This window comes from Trachymyrmex cornetzi, unplaced genomic scaffold (genome assembly GCF_001594075.2).
Source record: "Trachymyrmex cornetzi isolate Tcor2-1 unplaced genomic scaffold, Tcor1.1 scaffold182, whole genome shotgun sequence".
Taxonomy (NCBI): Eukaryota; Metazoa; Arthropoda; class Insecta; order Hymenoptera; family Formicidae; genus Trachymyrmex; species Trachymyrmex cornetzi.
In genome coordinates, this window is record NW_017296441.1 from 449,441 (window position 1) to 470,422 (window position 20,982).

The 20,982-nt window shown below is 33.6% G+C and overlaps 1 protein-coding gene across 6 annotated transcripts; it reads left to right on the forward strand.

The window, feature by feature from the left end:
* Positions 1–7,396: 7,396 nt before the first annotated feature.
* LOC108759390 (uncharacterized) lies at positions 7,397–20,453 on the forward strand. Of its 6 annotated transcripts, none has more exons than XM_018504823.1 (8): positions 7,397–7,547; positions 13,125–13,612; positions 14,368–14,956; positions 15,145–15,708; positions 16,755–16,880; positions 17,623–17,758; positions 19,532–19,697; positions 20,145–20,453. In XM_018504823.1, exons 1-8 carry the CDS (start codon positions 7,461–7,463, stop codon positions 20,236–20,238), a joined length of 2,250 nt encoding a protein of 749 aa, XP_018360325.1. In that variant the 5' UTR covers positions 7,397–7,460; the 3' UTR covers positions 20,239–20,453. The 6 variants fall into 6 exon arrangements, with proteins under 6 accessions (XP_018360325.1, XP_018360326.1, XP_018360329.1 ...); XM_018504824.1 differs by having other exon boundaries at positions 15,145–15,699; XM_018504825.1 differs by lacking the exon at positions 7,397–7,547 and adding an exon at positions 8,429–8,642 and having other exon boundaries at positions 13,104–13,612.
* The last annotated feature ends 529 nt before the right edge of the window (positions 20,454–20,982 follow it).

Consider the following 20,982-nt stretch of genomic DNA (forward strand, 5'->3'; position numbering starts at 1 on the left):
CTCTCTCTCTCTCTCTCGCAGATTTTCTCTCATTTTTCTCTTCCTCAAAGTCTCGGTTCACCTTGGTGTTATGTCGATTCATCTGTTTTACCACTCAACGACGCATCGCATGTGCGCCCAGTGCGAACAATATTACCATCACGAATCGTTGAAATTGCATATGAGCTCATTAAGTTACACATAATATATTCAACATATACAAGTGCGATCGGAAATATTTGCAGATCTTTGAGCACTCTCACTTACAGCATATTAATTATTTTAATGTTTAATTAATTCACCTGCGTCTGGTTCACGAGCGAGGCACATCCCAAATGACGGTGTCTAAATTGCTCGATTGCAAAAATATTGTCGATATAAATATTAATCGATAACATTGAATTATTCCGACGGTGCGTACTCACGACGGAAGATATGCATATTCAAGACACTTTCTTTATAAAATTCCACATATTATTCACATTTAATTTATCATATTTCCACATTTTTGCACTTATGTGTCTATATTTATATTATGTTTCTGTCGCACCTACTGTTTCCAATATTGCCTAATTTTTTTTCCAATTACCACTCACGATATCACATGCTCGGTATATATTCATTGACGCTATTTCTAACTTTATTTCCTTTAAATTTTGGATTGCAAATACTTAGGAGAATTTGTCAATTTTACATCAATCATGACATGTCTCGAAAGCCATTAAAGTCATCTTCACACATCTCCCATAGAAATGTCTTTTTATTTTGCGCATGCCTTTTTTTCGAATTACGTTCGCGATACGTTCTATTTTCGAATACGATCGACTTTAATTTTATATTCACCTGTAGATCACAGATTGCGCGACATCGGCATCGGTGCTTCTCGCGGTGTCTGGCACGAAACTATTTGTCGCCAGGAAGAGAAAGATATACCCTGAGCGCAGATAATATTTTATTAATCATTAAGCACATAGCCGCCGTACATATAAGATAATGGGAATAATATCAGGCAATGACGATAATACTGTTTGTCGTGTACGTTAATTATTGGTCCTCGCATCGCGGTCGACTTTCATCACGCCGTCACCGTCGGCGGCGACGTCTTCCCTCGATTATTGTATCGATTTATTCGGAAGTAACAAAGTTTATCTTCGAAAAATACCGCATCGTTCACGTGTGTATCACACAGAAATATATAAGAAAATAGTGACAATCAGGATTCTTCACTTCCTTGTATTTTCCTTTGAACAGTTAAACATTTTTTGAGTCAAAAAACGGGGAAGGTAACCAGAAAAGAATACTTTAAACTTTAAAAGTTTAAAACTATCTTACGATCTTATCTTTTGGCAAGTGTGTGAAGTACTTACGCGTAGAATATTCATTTGATAGAATTCTCTCTGTAATTTTTTAGCGTTTTCTTAATTCGTACTATTGAATAAGGAATCACTAAGCACGAAATTGACACTTTATTACAAAACTTTAAGAAATTCACTTGAAATTAATTTGAGAAATATTGTGCACGTATTTTCATCTAGACTTAATATATCGTGTAAATTTGAATTATTTATAATAAGAATGAACACATAATATACAAAACAGTGTTAAAAATTTCATAAAATTTAATATACTTTTAAGTTACACAATTTAAACTTAATTTTATGACATTACATTAAATTTAATGTATTTATAACTGAAAAGTATATTTGTGTACATGAAATTTAATGTATGCGTTAATGTAATTTTCATGAAAATTTATGAAATTTAATGTATGCGTTCATTTAAGTAACTACTGTAACTTAATTTTCAGGTAAATCATTCATTACTTTTAATTTCGTTCATAACCACGAGCTTTGTTTACATGTAAAGGAAACATGTATTTCCTTTATTTCCAATCGTGGTTACATTTCTAACAATACATTATAATAGATTTTACTAATGTGATCTCTCGTAAAAATTCGTTATCATCAAAGATGGTTTGGAAAAAGTGGCACGAGTTTTGGTTCTGAATGCGATATAAATCATTTTTTCAACGTCTTGATGTTCCATTCGTGTAGGTCGAATGTTCGATATACAAATATTGAAATAAAAAATATCGATCTCGTCGTTATACACTGTAGAAATGCAAACATCACTATAATCGTACCATATACGTACCTCATTTTTTCTCTTTGAGGAACAATAGATAATTTTTAGATAATAAAAATTCCGACATTTTAAAAATATTTTTTAAAATTTTTTATTGAAATGTTTAAGTCATTGTAAGTATTGTAAATATCTTTGTTCTCTAGAATCTATTTTTCGTATATATTACGACAAACGGGCGCACTATATTTGCAACGAAAACAATGAACATGAAACTTGTATTTGCACAACGCGGTTGTAGCGCGATGTTAATCCCGTTGACGTTAAAATTGAGACAGTTCTGTCTCGTTGTAAATTTTAGTAATTGCGCTGTAAAACCTTCTTCATCTTAATTGCACGCCTTGCGGACGTGAGACATCACCGTCGAGTCATTTAAACACATACCATAAAGGACTTCTATGTTCGCCATTTTAGTGCACGAACGTGCACTATACTTGATTACAAAACGATGACAAATTGCAATAAAGTTTTATTGACTTCTTAGTATTCAATAAGATCTAAGAACTTAGCGCTATCATTATCTGTTGTGTTGCGTCTTGAGAAGTTTTTTTAATCTGTTATTGTAAAACAACAGTATAATGCTAAACTATAATTTCAAGCTAAAATCGTATAATTCTTTAAACACTTAATTGAAAAGAATCTATTTTTTCAATTTTAATAAAATTTTAATTTAGATTTAATTACAGAGATACACAACAATTGAAATTGGAAAGCAATAAAAATATCGATATCTTCATTAATACAAAAAACATCTATATAGATCAGAAAAGCTATACTGGAAAGAACATTCGATAATTTTACGACATCATATATATCAGTATACTTTGAACTGCATGATGTCAACAGGCGTAAATAAGACATCATTTTCACGTAGATTCCCAGTGATACGGATTTTCACGTACACACACGTACGCCAATCACGCACATACCTGTATTTTTTTTTCGTATATGATGATAAGGGACTTCTACATAGCTGATAAAGAAAATGGCCTCGACGTGTTCGCGCCCCGTTTAGTGACGTAAACCCTCTTTGCTCGTTCGATTTTTATTTCCATCGTGTCTGCCTTAGAAAAATACGAAAATTCGTGACGTATTAATTTCCAAGCATAATGCAGCAATTCTCAAAACGCGCACATATTCCATTTATGTCATCACTTGCAGAGTTGCTGACAATTTTTCGTGTCTTTTTTGTGAGGCTAAATACCCATTCATGTTTGTGTACTTCATGAATTACTCACACTTTGATTGTAAATCTGTAAATTTTCCCCTCATACACATCAAATAGCTTTCTTAGATGAAAATCTGTGAAAAATTTATTTTAAGCATTGCTCACACTGTCGTTAGATAACACTTCAGAATTTCTTTTAGGTAGTCATAAGATAAACACGAAATCAAACGATATTTTCCGCTGTATTTTTTGAGTTATACTTATTTGTGGGTAACCGATCTCACACAATGCACTTCGGGTTAAAGTAAGCTTACTGGCTCATTTTTGTGAATCCCCGAAGAGATTCATTCGAGGAAATCCATAGATCAGCGCGAATGAAGAGAGTAGGAGCGGCCCTACGCGCTCCTGGCGAATCCGACGACTGAAATTATCATTTTAACTGATATACTAGCTAATGTAAGGATGCAGTTTTATCTTTTATTATCATGGGAAACGAGATAAATCGCGATAGTGCCGTTTATTTTGACAGCGTGGCGGTACCACAAGCGCCTCCCCATCGCCGATGTACAACGTGACGCTTTGTGTATCGGTCCTAGTATCTTCGTTCAGGTAATCTTGCATCTTCAACCTCTTACCTTCTATTTTTTCTATCTGCCTTGTTCGTCTTATCCATTATGGACAATTATTATATGGGCTATTATGGACAAAGATTTATTATAATTATTATATATGTATAGCCACGAACTTTTTTTTTATAAAATAATAAGGCTGTGCCTTGACAAAAATCAATTAAAGGGGAATGTACGAAATGTGTGATATGCAAAAAAGTTTTCACAAAGATATAGTGATTATTTTTAATCTACATTTATTTAATGCTGTCAAATGGCAATATTACAAAATTAATTGTTTGATTTTGTTTAATTAACATCATCAATTAATTTAAAATCTTAGCTCATTAAAAATTAATTTGAGATATTTAATGTAAGATGTACAAAATGAAACACTGTATAACATACAAGAATTCATAAAATATTAGAAATTATGTACAAAAAATGAATTATGTACAATATTGTTATCTTGTACTTGGAATATCTTAGTTAGGTATTTGAACTCAACGGTTACTCAATAGCTTAAGTGTTTTGTAACATAGTTTTTATTTCTTTTAAAGAAACAGTTTTACTCATGTTAACGTTTGTCAGAATTTGATTGTGCGTCATTGCGTCGCTGAAAAATCTTTCGTGCATTATACATCACGCGTCGCAGTTACCTCTTGTTTGTCGAATACTGTTTGCTTACTCTGCGACATAACATGATTATAAAATTGAACAATCCAAACCAAACTTCGCCCATTAAAGCTCTGTATACAAGTAGTTTAACGTAACTGTACTATGTAAACTAATTTATATACGATGCGTTTTTCAAGTTCCTATCAAATTGTTACTTTATCGAAACATTGGGTCTTAGAAAAAAAAAAATTGATTTTTATGATTCCGTTGGAAATTTATTATATCTATTTTTGTAATCGATGCTTTACAGGATACGATAACTTTTTTACTAGTGATAACTTTACTAGATTAATAAATGTGTCATACAAACAGAAAAGAGACTACACAAGAACTAAAAAATACGAAAAAAAAGGAGGAAGAAAATAAATATTATTAATCTTCTTTAATAGAGAAAGAAACGTATATAAATTTATCCACCATTTATATTTATTAGAACTTTATTATCAAATTCCTTCTACTCTTATAGCATAAAAAAAATACTGCTATATTTAATAATTTTTAATAAAGTCATAAAATCAAATTTCATTATTTTAAATTTATATTCAAATAATAAATTATGTAGATAAACACAATTATTGCATCAATATGAAATTCTTGACTTCATATTTATTTATTCATATATTTTTGTGTTATATAATTATATAATGAATAGCATAAGTTTCGAAATTTCTTTCCTGGCATTGTGTCATTTTCTTATTCTATATGAGAAATATCTCGTGATTTAATCAATGTACGATTTATCGAAAAAATTATTTTAAAATCAACAGAGCTATGATTTTGTCCCACCAAACTTTTAGTGTGTTGCAATTGCGTATAATCTCTTTTTCTTTTGTCGTGGCTCATAATAGCTCTTATCAGCGAAATATTGTTTCAAGAGGAAACCTGTGTGTGTGTGTGTGTGTGTGTGTGTGTGTGTGTGTGTGTGTGTGTGTGAATGTGCTCTTGATTTCTATCGAGCAGGCACACTTAGTGGTATCGTTACGATCGCAGGTAGAAATATCCAACAGCGTCACGTACGCCATTCCGGACAATTCCATGTGTTCAAAGGTCCGGTTCGAAAATATATATTTGTTTTCTTTTTAAATTGCGATTTAAACCAATCCTCCCGTAGCTCGCATCGATCATGCAAATTGATAAATTTATAGTGACAAATGTGTTCTTTTATCTTAATTGCCTCTTGTCAAACTCGCATTATTAATTGATTTGAGAAATATATTAGGGGAAACATTTAATTATATATGACAAACTAATCTCTCTAATTTAACTTCGGCAACTAATAACGGAAATTATTCGAAAAAAAAGTATCGTTTACGAAGTTTCAACATCAATTTCGAGGTCACTTAATTCTATTTCCTGTTCTGCAATAAAATTTTCCTCTATAATCTTTTTTAATTTATGTTTGGATATAGGCAGAATAAAGTTAGAGAGAGAGAGAGAGAGAGGGGGGGGGGAGAGAGAGAGAGAGAGAGAGTGTATTCGATTTGACTACAAGGAGTTACGCGTATAACAATTTTGTGTCATATTCATTTTTAATTATCAAAAATTGTTACGATTTCCGTTGCCGATGACGTTCCATTTGCAGAAATGAATCAGGTGCACGATGACGCAAGTAATAGTCATTATCTTAAGATGACTCTTCCGTATGCTGTTCGTATGATATAATTGCAATTTTTTTTTCTGTCCTATTTCAAGGTTGAATAATAACCGCACGTATCACTATGCCAAAAATTATCTATTTCTTTAATCGTTATTCAGTTCGCTTTCAGATACTTTCACATTTATTTTATACAAATCATGTCAATATTATCATTGTAATAACTAATCATATCGTGAACAATTATTATAATATAATTTCGATCCATTGCCTATCTTTTATACAGCATTACGTAACAAAAAAGACCTGAAAATTTTTTTTCTACGTTTGTATACCTTATTGTATAGGATGTATACGCTGAATAATACCTCGGTGTTTGAAATGACGAGAAATAAAAACGAGCACAGATACATATTTCTAAGTACTTTTATTGTAAAGAAGAACTAAAAAAATATTTTACGAAAAATTACCAAACTTTCACATAAGCACTTTTAGTGGCACAAAGAATATCGGACAAATATTCCACTTTACGTTAAGTGCACTGAAGTATGCTATTCGTTGTGGTGTCACAATGGTGGTTGCACAATTCAGTTGTTCGATATCTTAGTGGAGTGTATCCTTCTATACTTCCAGAGAAGAAAAAATGTAAAAGAATGAGATGGTTAGGGGATGGGGTCTCGCTTGATCCAATGATCTGGGAAAGCCACTAAAAGCTTATGTGGAAGTTTGGTAATTTTTTGTAGAGAGAAAGAAAACTTTTTCGTTTTTTACAATAAAAATATCCAGAAATATGCATGTGTGCTTCTCTTTATTTCTGATTATTTTAAAATATTGATTTATTGTGTATATCCTGTAAAAATCGTCACTTAAAATTAGTTACAAAAAAATTTAATATCCAACATTAGAAACTAATCACAAATGACAAGTTTCACTTTTGTTAGGCAATTTCACAAATTGCTTAAAAAATCCATAGATAAAAGAATAATTTATTGGGTTTCGGACAATTTGCGTATCTAATTGATGTATACGTGAATATCACTGGAATATATAATACTTATTAAAAATTAGAAACAAACATTATGAACGTAATCTGTATTATTAAATGGTAAGTATTATAATTCCGCAATAAATATTTTCCATTCCTATCTTCTGTTCTATTAAAACGAAATAATATTACAAATTTGTCGTAACAAACCCTTTTCCCAACTAGTTAGTGTATACGGATGAATCATCATCCCCCTACGGTTAAGCTATTGCCGCTACAAAATGGCGATGCAAGGCATTAGCAACGATGGCCGACGATGACGACAAGATCTCGTGGACATGTTTCCCTCGCCGTCCCTCGCTATCTCTTGTCGTCGCTTCATCGCATTTATCAGTAAGCAAACAAACGAACTCCCTCTGCGACCTTTTTCTCCCCGGACCATACTGTGTATAATTCGTCCAATCCGGCTGGACAGAATTATGAACGTATGGCCTCGTTGGATTTTATCATCATATTTAACGGTATCTATATAACAATATAACTAACGAACGGCTGCATAAAAAATGTTTACCGAACTATAGAAACAGAAAATATCAAAAATATCAAAAATATTATTTTGAGAAAACAATGTTTTAAATTTGTGGTATTTTATGCAAATTATTATTAATGGAAAGATTTTTAATTTTGTTATTGAAAGAATAAACTAGTCATTTTTAGATGCACCTTTAAAGATAGATAAGTGAAATGTCGGCAGAAAAGAAAAGACAAAACTGAATTGAGAGAATTGCAGGTGTAAATAAAATGTAGAAAATCTTATACCAGATTTTTGCATCGTGTATTGCTCGGAAGACGAGAACATGATCGATTCTTGCGGCAATAACAGCATGTGAGAGTAGCCGCATAGAATCTCGCAATCGACTGACCAATGAGACGCGAGGGTCCGCCCAATCGGTCGCTCCCGCTGGTGTTGGTGTCCATCTAAATTGTTGCTGCATGTTCTCCATACAGCTTTTCTCTCTTTCTTTCTCATTCCGTCTCTTTCCTTCTCTCTCTCTCTCTCTCTCTCTCTCTCTCTCTCTCTCTCATACACATACTCATACACATTTGTCACTCTCTGCTCACTGCTCGTTGACGACAAGAAGAATGCATTGCCTCGTCTGAAGCCAAGCAGTAGAAACTTACCAACGTAGCTACGATTCCACCTCTTTCCTTCCGTCTCTTTGTGGGACACCAAAGCGAATCATCTCTCTTGCCATCGTCAGTTGCAAAGCGCTTCCCGCCGGCGAAGCGTCTCTCTCTTTCTTCCGAACATTCTCATCATCGATCCCGCAAATATTTCCAAGTGTACGTACTGTCTGTTTAGTGCTATCTATTCAAGTGTATCAGTCTCAGGGACCAGAGTGTATTTGGTGCGTCGAGGTTGCAGACTGCGACAACAGAAAAAATCCGACCGACAGTAAAGATCAAATGCGACACACAGCGAATGAGGTACCAAGGAGTGATTACTTTGCGCAAATAAAATCCGAAAGAGAAATAGCAAAATATAGAGTATATTCTCTGAATGATTCAATGTCATAATTAAAGATATTTCAAGGTTTTTTTAAATAAAACTACAGGCGATATGTGCGTCATTAAATTAGACATTGACGTTAACAAATATATTAACAATGCTGAGAGTTATTCAAAACGTTATTTAAAAGTTTATTCGTTATAAAATAAATTTACGAGAGACTCCGTTTATTGAGATTGAAATCTAAAATAATTTTTTATCGATTAATTACGAAAACTATACATCTCTTAATAGATCATTAGATATTTTCACATCTTTAATCTTTAAAATAATGAGGATACGGTTCCACATGTCAATGTGTTTTCTTCAATATTCAACGTTTTCTTAAAGATTGAAGAGAAACGCTTATTAATTTCAATTATAATAGGAATAAAATTGTCATCGCATGATAAATAATTTTTTCCGATTATTTTACTTAAATTTGTTATAATGAACTTTTTTTGTTCTATTCACTGCTATCATCATCGTCGTCGCATTACGATTCGATTTAACGTTCGCGACATCGAAGTACAGATTACGAGATCATCGCTGACGAGATATAGCGGAAGTCGCGGAGGTCTTTGCCAAAGAAAGAGAGCCATCGCGTGCTCTTGCCGGAAGTCGAAACTTGACATTGCTGAACGGAAGTGTGACGCAGGACAAACAGTGCCTCTCGCATTTTTTCCCGAGACGGACGAGGTGTGTCCCCGGTCCTTTCCCTCTCCCCCACCCTCTTCACTAAACTTGTTGACCTATGTATTCTTACCTGCGAGCTGAAACAATTCCGTGTCGCGTGCCTCGAGGATTCCCCTGAAAGAATGACTAATAGGGCTCGCAGGACCGTTAGCCTTCATCCTGTTGATCGACTATCTTTTGACGAACAGATTATTACTTGATTTAGTAGAAACTTATTTAGAGATCAATATTAAATCATTACGTCATGTTAATTCTCTCTTTCTCTCTCTCTCTCTCTCTCTCTCTCTCTCTCTGATAGATTTTTAATTAATTTTATATATTATTGCCAAATCCTTATTAAACATCAAAATAAAAAAAATATACCATGATGTATAACAACATATTAAACTTGCTTGCATTATAACACAGTACAACACACATTCCTTTCCGTGAAAAAATTAGAGAGATTCTGAAAGTAGATGTAAAAAAAAATACCTGTGTGTCTCGGTGTTTTACCAGATCAAGTCGTTAACGTTTTTTATACAGCCATTCATCGCATTGGCTTCATATTGATTTTTTACAATTGTTTTAAATTATAAAATAATTTTTTAAAATAAATAATTGACGTTTTTGTGCATGTGAAATTATGCGACAAGTCTGAATAAAAAAAAACTGAAAATTCTCTCTCTCTCTCTCTCTCTCTCTCTCTCTCTGCATAATGCATCAACATCTTTACAACAGGCCAAGTTCTTTTCAAAATCTTCGTGTAAATAGAAATATTTGTCGAATTTAATTGTGATGTCGTTTACGAAGTCTCGTTATTTTCATCGAGTGCGAGCATGGCGTAGCAGGCAGCGCATGAGACTGCTATACCAGAGATTCCGGGTTCGATCCCAGACAGAACCGAAAAATGTTTTCGAACGCTCGCAGCTCCTCTCGGAAGGCAATGGCAAACCACCGAGAGTATCCTTGCCAAGAGCACTTCTCTAATGAAATCGACGTTAAACTGTAGATCCCATATGACTACGTACAACTAGCGTGTGCACCACAGACATATGAGAGAAGTCGCGAATATCCATTAGTGGATATGCATTAGAAGAAAAAGTTATTTTCATTAGCAACTAAATTCCATTGCTTCAGACGCGATGCAACTATTTCTGCTACACCTTTTGATTGGCGTCACGAACAATGTCATTGAAGTTCACTTGCGTCACAAAATGCGACACTTTGTAGCCCAATTCACTTGGTGTTGCAGCAAATTCGGATTCGAGCTCAGAAAATATGTCACTTGAAGTAGAAGGTAATGATTTTAATTGTTTTTCCTCCGGTATGTCTTCTGTACGTGCAATCGGATATATTCTGTAGAACGTACTTATACCGGAATTACGGATTCTACATAGGCGTAATCCATTTTTTCACGAATACTGTATCGGAAACCAGAAGTTTTCAATTTTGTTGCGCAAAAATAGCATAATTCAGGTGCGTGTTCGGTACGTCTAGTGATGCACGAAGACGAGACAAGACGATATCTTTCAAAATATTATCTTGTCTCGCAAAAATATTGAAAAATTAATTCTTGTCTTGATCTCGTTATCAAGATCGAAAATAATTTACAAATTTTTGTAAAAAAAATCAAAAATTTGTAAAAAAATGATGAATCAGCTAAGGCTCTATTGTATCTCAATTCATGGGTAAATGCAGGATATTTTTAAAACGTATCTATAAAATTATATTATAATAAAATTACATTATATTAAAATAAATTATATTATATTATAATAAAATTGTATTAATTTTATTTCATTGCATTCAATAACAATATAGATCATAATATAAAATAGTAATCTCCATATATCAGTGAAAACATATTTATATTTATTTATATAACTATAAATAAGCCACAAAACTCAATTAAAATTATCTCTATATTTTCTATTAGAGGGTATTAGAATCTCTATATTCTCTATTTGATCTATTTCCTATATAACAGAAGAAAGTGGGGGAAACGTTACTGAGAGCATAAACCTATATAGACATAGGGCGGATCTACAATAGGTTTTTAAGCCGTAAGCCATAAGAAATGGACAAATCGCAGTTGCTTATTCTCCTCGCATTCGAATGTAATTGGTCGATTTCTTACGGCTTAAAGTTTAAAACACCTATTGTATTGCTTAATACACCTATGTACATCTATTTTCTAAAAAATATATTTATTCATTCGATATTTCGAGATCCTTGAGCCGAGAATATTGATCTTGGAAAGGCAATATTGTCTCGTCTTGAAATTAATTAAATCAGTATTGTCTTGATATTGTCTTGATTTCAAGGCAAGACAAGACAAGAATCTTGAAGTCTCGAATATTGCGTGCATTACTAGGTACGTCGTAACCAAATTGTCGGTACAACAAATTTAATTTTATGGGATTTATTTTCCCATCCGAAGAAAGCAAACAACGATGACAATAATCGCACACAACTTCTGGCACAAATTCGATATATACGTCGCGTCACATGAAAATGGGCTTCAAATATTGTCACAATATTTTTTGTTATATTTCGCATATGGCTTGGAGATGCAAATAAACCATACACGTAACAATAATTTTTTCGATTTGAACACACTGCATTATTGTTTATTTTAATATTTCCTTCACTTTCAATTTCGTTTTAAATATACGGTTTGAAATTTCATCAACTAAATCCGCGATCGCGACTGTTCGAACAGCGACTGAGCAAGAACAGGGAATGAGCTGGATTGTGATTGCTACTTGTTTACGTCGCTTTGTTTAGGTTGCGACAATGTCGAAGTAAGTCAGTACCGAGACACGGATATGCTTTCCTAACATCTATTTTCAGAATCTCTTTGAATTTTTCATGGGAGGAAACCTGTGCTGTACAGTATTATAAAAAGACATTTGATAATACTTAAAAAACGTTAACGACTTGATCTGGTAAAACGCCGAGATATGGGTATTTTTTTTACATCTATTTTCAGAATCTCTTTGATTTTTGTATGGGAGGAAAAAAATATATCCATTACCTAAAATTTTTCTTTCTCTTAAAAAAATTAATTTGTTTTTACAAGATTAAAAAATATGGAATATATTAAATGTCAGCGATTCCTTTAATAATTAATTAATAGCAAATCATCTACAACGGTATATTTTCTCTGGAACGAAAGTTATCGATGAGAGTAAAAGTTTCTGCGAGATTGCCGACCTAGACATCTCATCTGTTATCCGGTTAAAAATCCGACATATGACTTTACTTGTACCGTTTTGTTATCACGACGATAACATTATTCTGATGTCTTTGCGCGCGAGTTTTCGCACGTGGCCGTGTCATTGTCTGACATTAACATTTATATTACGCTACTCAGAAAAAGTTAGGAGACCACGAAAGATTCTTACATTTATCTTTTCGATAAATTATATCCGTAATAAATAACGTAATATGTCTATTAAAGATAAGATATTTTTTAATTATTCCCAGTACGAAGGATAAGAATAGAATTATAATATTTCTCCTACGAAGAGAGAGAGAGAGAGAGAGAGGGGGGGGGGGGGGGGGGGAAGGAGAGGCAGAGGAAGAGAGAGAGATTTAATGAAGTGAACGTAAAAAATAAAGACATCTCATCGGAAATGCCGATGAAATCGCTGATGCGATTAAGATGTGTTTGGATATACATGGAATTAAAATTTCAATTATACATGTTGTTCCTAAAGTGGAACTTCCGTTTTATTCAGGACGTAATGAAAGAGACATTGGTAAAGCAAGAAATCAAGATGGAATGGGATAATCATCGTGCGGACGATAATTCATCACAAATTTCTGGAAATGAAGACCAAACAACTAGAAGTCCTCAAAGCGTAATAACGACTAGAAAACATGTGAGAACGATTACGACCACTGGTCATATAACTGAGGGAATTGCCGAAGTTGATCCGGAATCTCCAGATTCGAATTCGGTTAGTGGGAGTCTTCATCAGGGACTCCAACACAGAAATGAGCAACATGAACAAGCCCAACAGCGTAATTTCCAAGAGGAACAGCAACACACTCATCAAACGCAGCAGCATTATGTACAGATTTCCCATACGAGCACTGAGGACCAGCAACGACCGACGGATCAGCAACGTGTCGTTTACGCTACTAGTAGCGGACAGGAAGTTCAAGTTGAAGTTTCTGAAGCCTCCGATGCTACCATCACACTTACGGTTAAAGAACCGCCCAGGTAAGAATAGTAGAAAGAGTGATACAATTTGAAAACTGATTGAGAAAATACCTATAGATAAATATTACTTCTTTGCTAATGAAATTTAGAGAAAAAAAATAAATATTGGTTAAGAGAGGAAGAGGGAAGGTGTGTTTTTTGTGACACAGACGTAGATAATATAGAGCACCATGTGAAAGAATGCAAAGAGATGAGCGGACCATTTGAGGAGTTAGGAGTAAATAAAGAAGAGATATTGAGGAAATTATGGGGAGAAGATGTAGGCAAAACAAAAGGAAAAGGGTTGAGGAAATTTTAAAAATTAGAGAAAGAAAAGAAAAGAAGAGAGGGGAGGAAAGATAAGAGTTAAGGAATAGTGATATTAAAAAGAAATATCGAGGAAAAAAATGATATCAGAAGTTTAGGCTTAAGCAAAATAAAAGGAAAGTGTAATGTAAGTGGAATGTATGCTGAGGTTAGTAAATTATGAGACAGTATAAGTAAAGACGAGTGAGCTAAAAGGAGTAATTAAGACAATAAAAGAAGAAGGGTAGGAGATAAACAAAGGTTGTGAGTAAGACTGGAATTTCAAAAGATAGTTAAGTAATGTAGGACAAATAGAGTTATAGGAAATAGGAAGGATAAACAAATAAGAAGCAAGCGAAAAGTATGGATAGATAAATGAGTTAAGGAAAAATTGTAAACCAAGTCCTCTTCTTGGCTTGTAAATATGCTGAAGTGAATAAAATTCTATTCTATTACTTCTTCGCATAAAGATACGAAACGCCTGCGCCAGAAAGACTGGAAGTAGATCGAATATATGCTTATTCCGACGGACATGAAGTCCGAAGAGAGAATCATGTGATCACCGTACAAGTACCGGACCATCGACGAACTCAGCAGGCAGGGCACCAAAGATTCAGTCCTCCCGAAAATCATCATGCCTCTGGGCCAAACGGAGGAAGATATCAAACATCGCCAGTTCTGACCACAACGGAAGACTATGATGCCTCGATCGTTACGCAATCAGGATCTACAGTCCATCTTGGATCACCCGCACCATATTCACCGCCAATCGATGGTATACGTACCGGTCAGCAACAGCTCGTAGCAACGAGTTATCCCGACGGTGTTGTCAAGTACGATGCCGAAGTTGGGGCTGCTGCGGAAACCATCAAAGCTTCTAATACGTACACCACGCTGGAAACAGTCGCTATTCCACCCACACAACCCGTTCAATACACACAATATTTATCTGTTGGCGAGACTTTTCAACAGACGCCAACGTATAGTTACACCAAGCCAGGAGAGCCTGTGATCTTGGCATATCCACCAACAGCGCAACTTGGCTCGAGAGTTACCGAGGTGAGAAAACGCGGTCAGTTATTTGAATAATATATTTTATACATTGTTTCAATTATTTTACTTTAAATATTGTTACTTTTATGTACGTATTTTAATTATCCTTTTATTTTAAAATTTATAAAAATTTTTATTGGCTAAGTTTCCTCTTAATTTTGAAAAACCGAGAAAATTTGTTCCGCATTTAATAGATAGAATCATCTGGCAGCGCATACATGAAGAGCGATCCCACGTTAGCATCATCCTTGACCGCCACCCGAGCGGTTCCCTTACACTACGAACAGTCCGGTTCACCAAATTCCCAAGTGACTCTGTACAGCACAGGACCGACGTCATATCAATACGTGAAACCTTCCTCAGGTGATCCTTATTGGTCAGGTGGCAGTACTCCTCCCCCCTTGGAGTATGTCCAGGGTTATCCAGGCATCGCTACGATTTCCGTCAACGATGCCGCTAACGTGCAGCTCTATTCCAACTGTAGCGGTGGATACAGCGTTTCCGCGAGTGGAAATGGACCATCTCCTGGGTGGACTACCCTTCCGCTTTCCAGTGCTGAGGAGGGATTCGAAGGAGTCATAGCAACTGAACCCAAAGAATGTGTTAATTGCGCGGCCAGCATGACACCATTATGGAGAAGGGATGGCACTGGTCACTATCTTTGCAATGCTTGTGGGCTCTACAATAAGATGAATGGCGTCAATAGACCACCTATGCGATGCACCAAACCGAAGCAATCGGTTGCGCCGGTAAACACTGTGCGAATCACGTGATTACTTTAATCTAACTGTAGCATACTGTAATCTAATTTTTCAAATATTAATTTTTATATAGATTTCGAGAGTCCTAATAATTAAGCTAAATGAAGAATGCAATTTGTACATTATATTATTCAAATTACAATAATCGAAGTATATAATTTATTACAACTTATACTAGGAACTATTATAAACTATATTACAAAAATGTAAAAAAATTAAAAAGTATTCATAAAGTTATAAATGTGCGTAATTAGAATTGGAATTTGAATGCTATTTTTTTTTAAAACGACTCTCGAATTCTTCGTAATTAAATCTTTGTTTTTCTCTTCCTCTTTTCTAATAATTTTTAAGATATAACATTTTGAATCTTCTGAACAATATATTGCATATATTGAAAAGGGTGAAAGGAAGATTAAATACTATTTGCTGCTCTCACATTCAAATATTTAATTGCCGAAATCCGTTTGACCACTGCTAAAATGAGACCACTGATATTTACCCTGATAAATTTCTCACTTATGAAGCGTATGTGGCCTCGATATTAAGTAACATTCTCGCGCCCTCTGCCTCTCTTCACCGTTTCCTTCTACCGCTACTAAAGACAGAGGGAAGAGGAACGTTATCTCGAGCAAATAATCACTACGGGACTCGTCGACGGTTGTTTGCTCTATTTTTCTTGCTCTGAGCACTCCCATTTCGTTGTCTCGATTCTTCAAATACTCCCTGTTTCTTGACGGCAACGCAATATTTTATGTCGTCATCGAGAGCGACAGAATTCTCTCGCGGGTCCTTTTTAAGCTAACAAAACATATTTTAATTTTTTTAAATTATCAAATATAAGCAAGAGAGAGAGAGAGAGAGAGAGAGAGAGAGAGAGAGAGAGAGAGAGAGAGGAAACTGAAGATAGTGCATTATTCGCGAAATATATAACTTGATTCTGTAATTTAATGTCTTACACATAATAAATTTATTTATGTGCACTACATTACTTTGTCATTGATATGTGTTTATATGTTGATATGAAATGCTTTTTCATATTACAGGCTAATGTACGAAGAACAGGAGTACAATGTGCAAATTGTAGGACAAGCAACACAACCCTTTGGAGACGAAACAATAATGGTGAGCCAGTCTGCAATGCGTGCGGCCTTTATTTTAAGTTACATAACGTAAGTTTCGAAATCATATAACGAAATTATGTACTAGCTTTTCATTCATACCTCATTTGAATAGAAAATTTTCCATCAGCTTTTTTTATTTTTATTTACGAATATTGTAAAATCAAATAATAATAGCGTAGTAGCTTAAAGACAATACGAGTGACAATCATGTAGTAAAAAACTCACTATGAACTTTTTAATTATTTAATCCTTAATCATTATTAAAAATATAGTTAAAAGTAATACTAAGAGTAAAATTTCTTTTTCTTATCGATGGTGTTTCCAAGTAATGTTCTGAGAATTGCTACAATAATGTTTCCATTCTCGCGCGATAAAAAAACATAAAAAAAGCAGTAGAGAAATTTTTTTAATTAACATTAATCTTACTGCGAACTGGTCAGCGCGTTGTTATCAGCCTTTTTATGATTGCTAACCACGATAACGACAACTTGATTGTTTTTACACATATGAGACGACCCCGTCTCGATGTTGAAGAGGAGCACAGATTATCGCGCGAATCTGTGCAAACGATCGTAACAACAAATTTAATTAAAACAGAGATCAATACGTGACTGTAACGTTCGTACCTTAATCAAAACAATGACTGTTCTCTCTAACCTTTTTCATTTTTATTAGTCATAATATAAAAGTTCATTGAGCGATTTTGTACTGTAGCCAGTTGGAGAATATTAAAAATAAATAATTTTTAGTAACTTGTCACATACAAATATAATCAGATTGATGCAAACAGGTGAATAGGCCTTTAAGTATGAAAAAGGAAGGAATACAGACGCGGAAGAGGAAACCGAAGAACCACTCGAACATCACTGGAAATCTACCCGGTCCTAGTGGTATCCACAAGACCGATATCAAGTCCAGTCTACTTGGTGAGTCTTCGGTGAGCAAGTCCATTATATAGTTTATTTTTACTAACATCTTCCATTAGTTTACATTTTTACAATTATACGTGATATCATCTTCACAGTTTTCTGTCCGTCAAAATTTTTCAATAGACAATAATATCTTGTATATTCTCATTTTCACGAACATTAGTTAGGCATTCAGCTGATTAGGTGTACCTACAGGTAGGAGTAAGTAAGACACTTTCAGGAATATATATATATATATATATATTCGTATGCACACAAAACTATTACATAATTAAATAAGAGAAATTCCTATATTCGGTCAAAGCGGATCTTAGTGTTTAAATATTTCTGTGTGAATTTATATACATATTTGATTTTGCGAACCGCGCCGAAATCTTTTTCGGTCTTGAAACGCATTCATGAACAGAACCAGTAATAATATCACTTATTAAATTGATAAGCAATTTAATAATTTTTGATGCTAATAATCTTTACAAGAGTATTAATAATTAGATGTTAATAAGAATTTAAAATTAGCGAATAATTTTAAAACAATTATAATATAATGACATGAAACTATTATAAAATTATTTTTAATATCTTTTTATTATTTAAACAGTTATATAATCGCTAAAAATATATCATTTTATAAACCATTTTATTATTAGACTTATTATTTAAAACATATTATCAAGTGCAGTTTAAATTTGGAGCTAAAAATTATTTTTACCACTGCTATCGCCGTGTAAATAATAACTAATCGGTTTTTCCGCGTACAAATATTCTTCATGGAATGATCAGCCAATAATTCCTGTCCACGTCCATCGACAATCGTGATGGCCGACTAAACACACGATCGCGTGTACAATGCACATGTGTAAGTACATGAAGGAGGGTCGGGGAAGCTCCGATGAGAGCACACAACAACTGATAGTGCCTCGGATTGGTCAAAGCTCGGGATGTATTCCGATAGCGACTAACACATACTTGTCATCGATGAGATTAACTCGAAGACACGCACGTGAGATATGCGGGAGAGAGTATAGGACGTTAGCTTCGGTACGTCGATATTTTCTCACACGCGCGCGTGAGATTATGATAAAATTAATAAATTGACCGAAATAACTAATGCACATGTAAAATTCTAGAAAGCTTGCGACGACTAAAAGATTCGCAATTGCGCATTCGATTTCGATATTTTTCATTTACAATTAAACTCTTGTGCTCTTTTGATTTAATGAAACTGTAGTGTTCTTTTGATTTAATGTTGTCGCATATAGTCAAAATACTTCAGCTTTGCAAAGCTGAAGATATAAAAATAGATAAAAGCGAAGAAAAATTCAAAAAATTTTATTCGAATTATCGCTTATCTTTTTCGAAAATCACGTTACAACCTTGGGGCACTTTTTAAGTGAACGGTAAAATAAAGATTAAAATCGATTAATAAACGTATGAATTATTCGATGAATTTTTGAGATCTCGAATATTCATTCGTGATAAGAAGCTATCAGCAGATCGTTAAATCTTTATAATTTAAGTATCAATACATATCTATAATTAACGAAAATAAATGAAGATATGTAAACAAATATATTATTAGAAATATGCAAATTTAGACATGTCATAGAGTAATATTATGAATAATGCATACATCTTCTTGAAATACAATTCATATACATATAGGTATCGTTTGTTAAAAGAAGTTAAGAGTAATGTAAAAACATGACAATCACGTGAAAAATGACGAGCAAAGTAATTGTGATCGATATTGTCTTTTTATTGATATTGCAGTGGACTCGTTGCAGTTGAATATGTACGCAAGCGGGGGTGGGGGTGGTGGCGGGGTCGAAGAACATTGTCTTCCTGTAGGTACACCAATTGGAACACAATTAGGGCATGCACACTCGCCTCTCGCATTACCTACCGCCGCCGTGTTGAATCGCCAAACTACTCTTACGTAAGTCACGAATCACTTCATTTATAATACAGAAGATTTGCACATATTTCGACATTGTTATACAGTACGCTATCGGTAATTCTATTAATAAACCAATTATTTAAAAAAAATTAAAATTAAGTCGAGGTAACTTCGGACAAAAAGAAAAATAAAGTTAATTTATTTATGTGGTACCTCAGTACATGCATTTATAACTTTAGTTTTGTTTAAAAAAAACTGACTCAAAATTCAGGAATGAAAATAATTGCAATAGTTTTGAGATACTTCTACACAATATAAATTTTATTGCTTATAGATTATAATATTTTACATATTTTACTGTCAAAATTTAATTCTTTAAATATTCAAATAAATAAATAGTAAGATCATTTTTAATTAAAAAAGTTAGAAGTCCTATTATGTAATAATTATTTATTACATTTTAATACTATTCTCTTTTTATTTTAGCGTGCCACCATTAGAACCAATCACTAGTCAATCCACCAGCGACATCGCTTCGGTTATAACATCAACTACGGCCGCCCATACGGAGAAATCGTGAATATCATTTCTGTTCTGTAGAGTTTGTAGAAATTCTGTACTTGCCGACCGTAGCTGTAGTATGAACGTGTATTGACTTTATTATTGGTTTTGACATCGAAATATGTTGATTATCATTGAAAAAGCGATTGTATTAATTGCAAACAGATAGAATTATCCTGTACAAAAAAAATAGCGTGTACATTGTAAGAAATTTCTGTCCAAAAGTGTTAGAAATTTGTATCCAACAAAAATGTGCTGTAAATTTAATATAGTTATATTGTGAAATTACAATAACATTTTGTGGTAAAGTATATGTAAATCTCTAATACGCATGTGCGGCACGCCAGTGTAAATTCACGACAAATTTCTATTGTGAATTTACAAATATTGTGATATTACAACAAAATGTTATGGTTTGTAAATTTACTGTACATTTTTATTGTAAGGATATTGTAAATTCACGAACGTTTCTAACAGTGTACATTAGAAATGTATTTACTCAGAAATTTAGTATTGAAGAAAAACATCTGATCTTCATTAATTTAATTAATACATAAAATTCGATGAAGTTTAATACGTGCTAAATATGCTGCATTAATACGAACCAAAGGAGTCACTTCGATATCAGTATGTACTCAAGTAATTAAACAATTTACGTTTAAAAAATGTTTAATCGAAATATTTGTTAGTAATAAAAACGTTAAATACAGGGTGATTTTTTTAACCTGAAACTTTCAAATATCTCGAAAAATAAGCACACTAA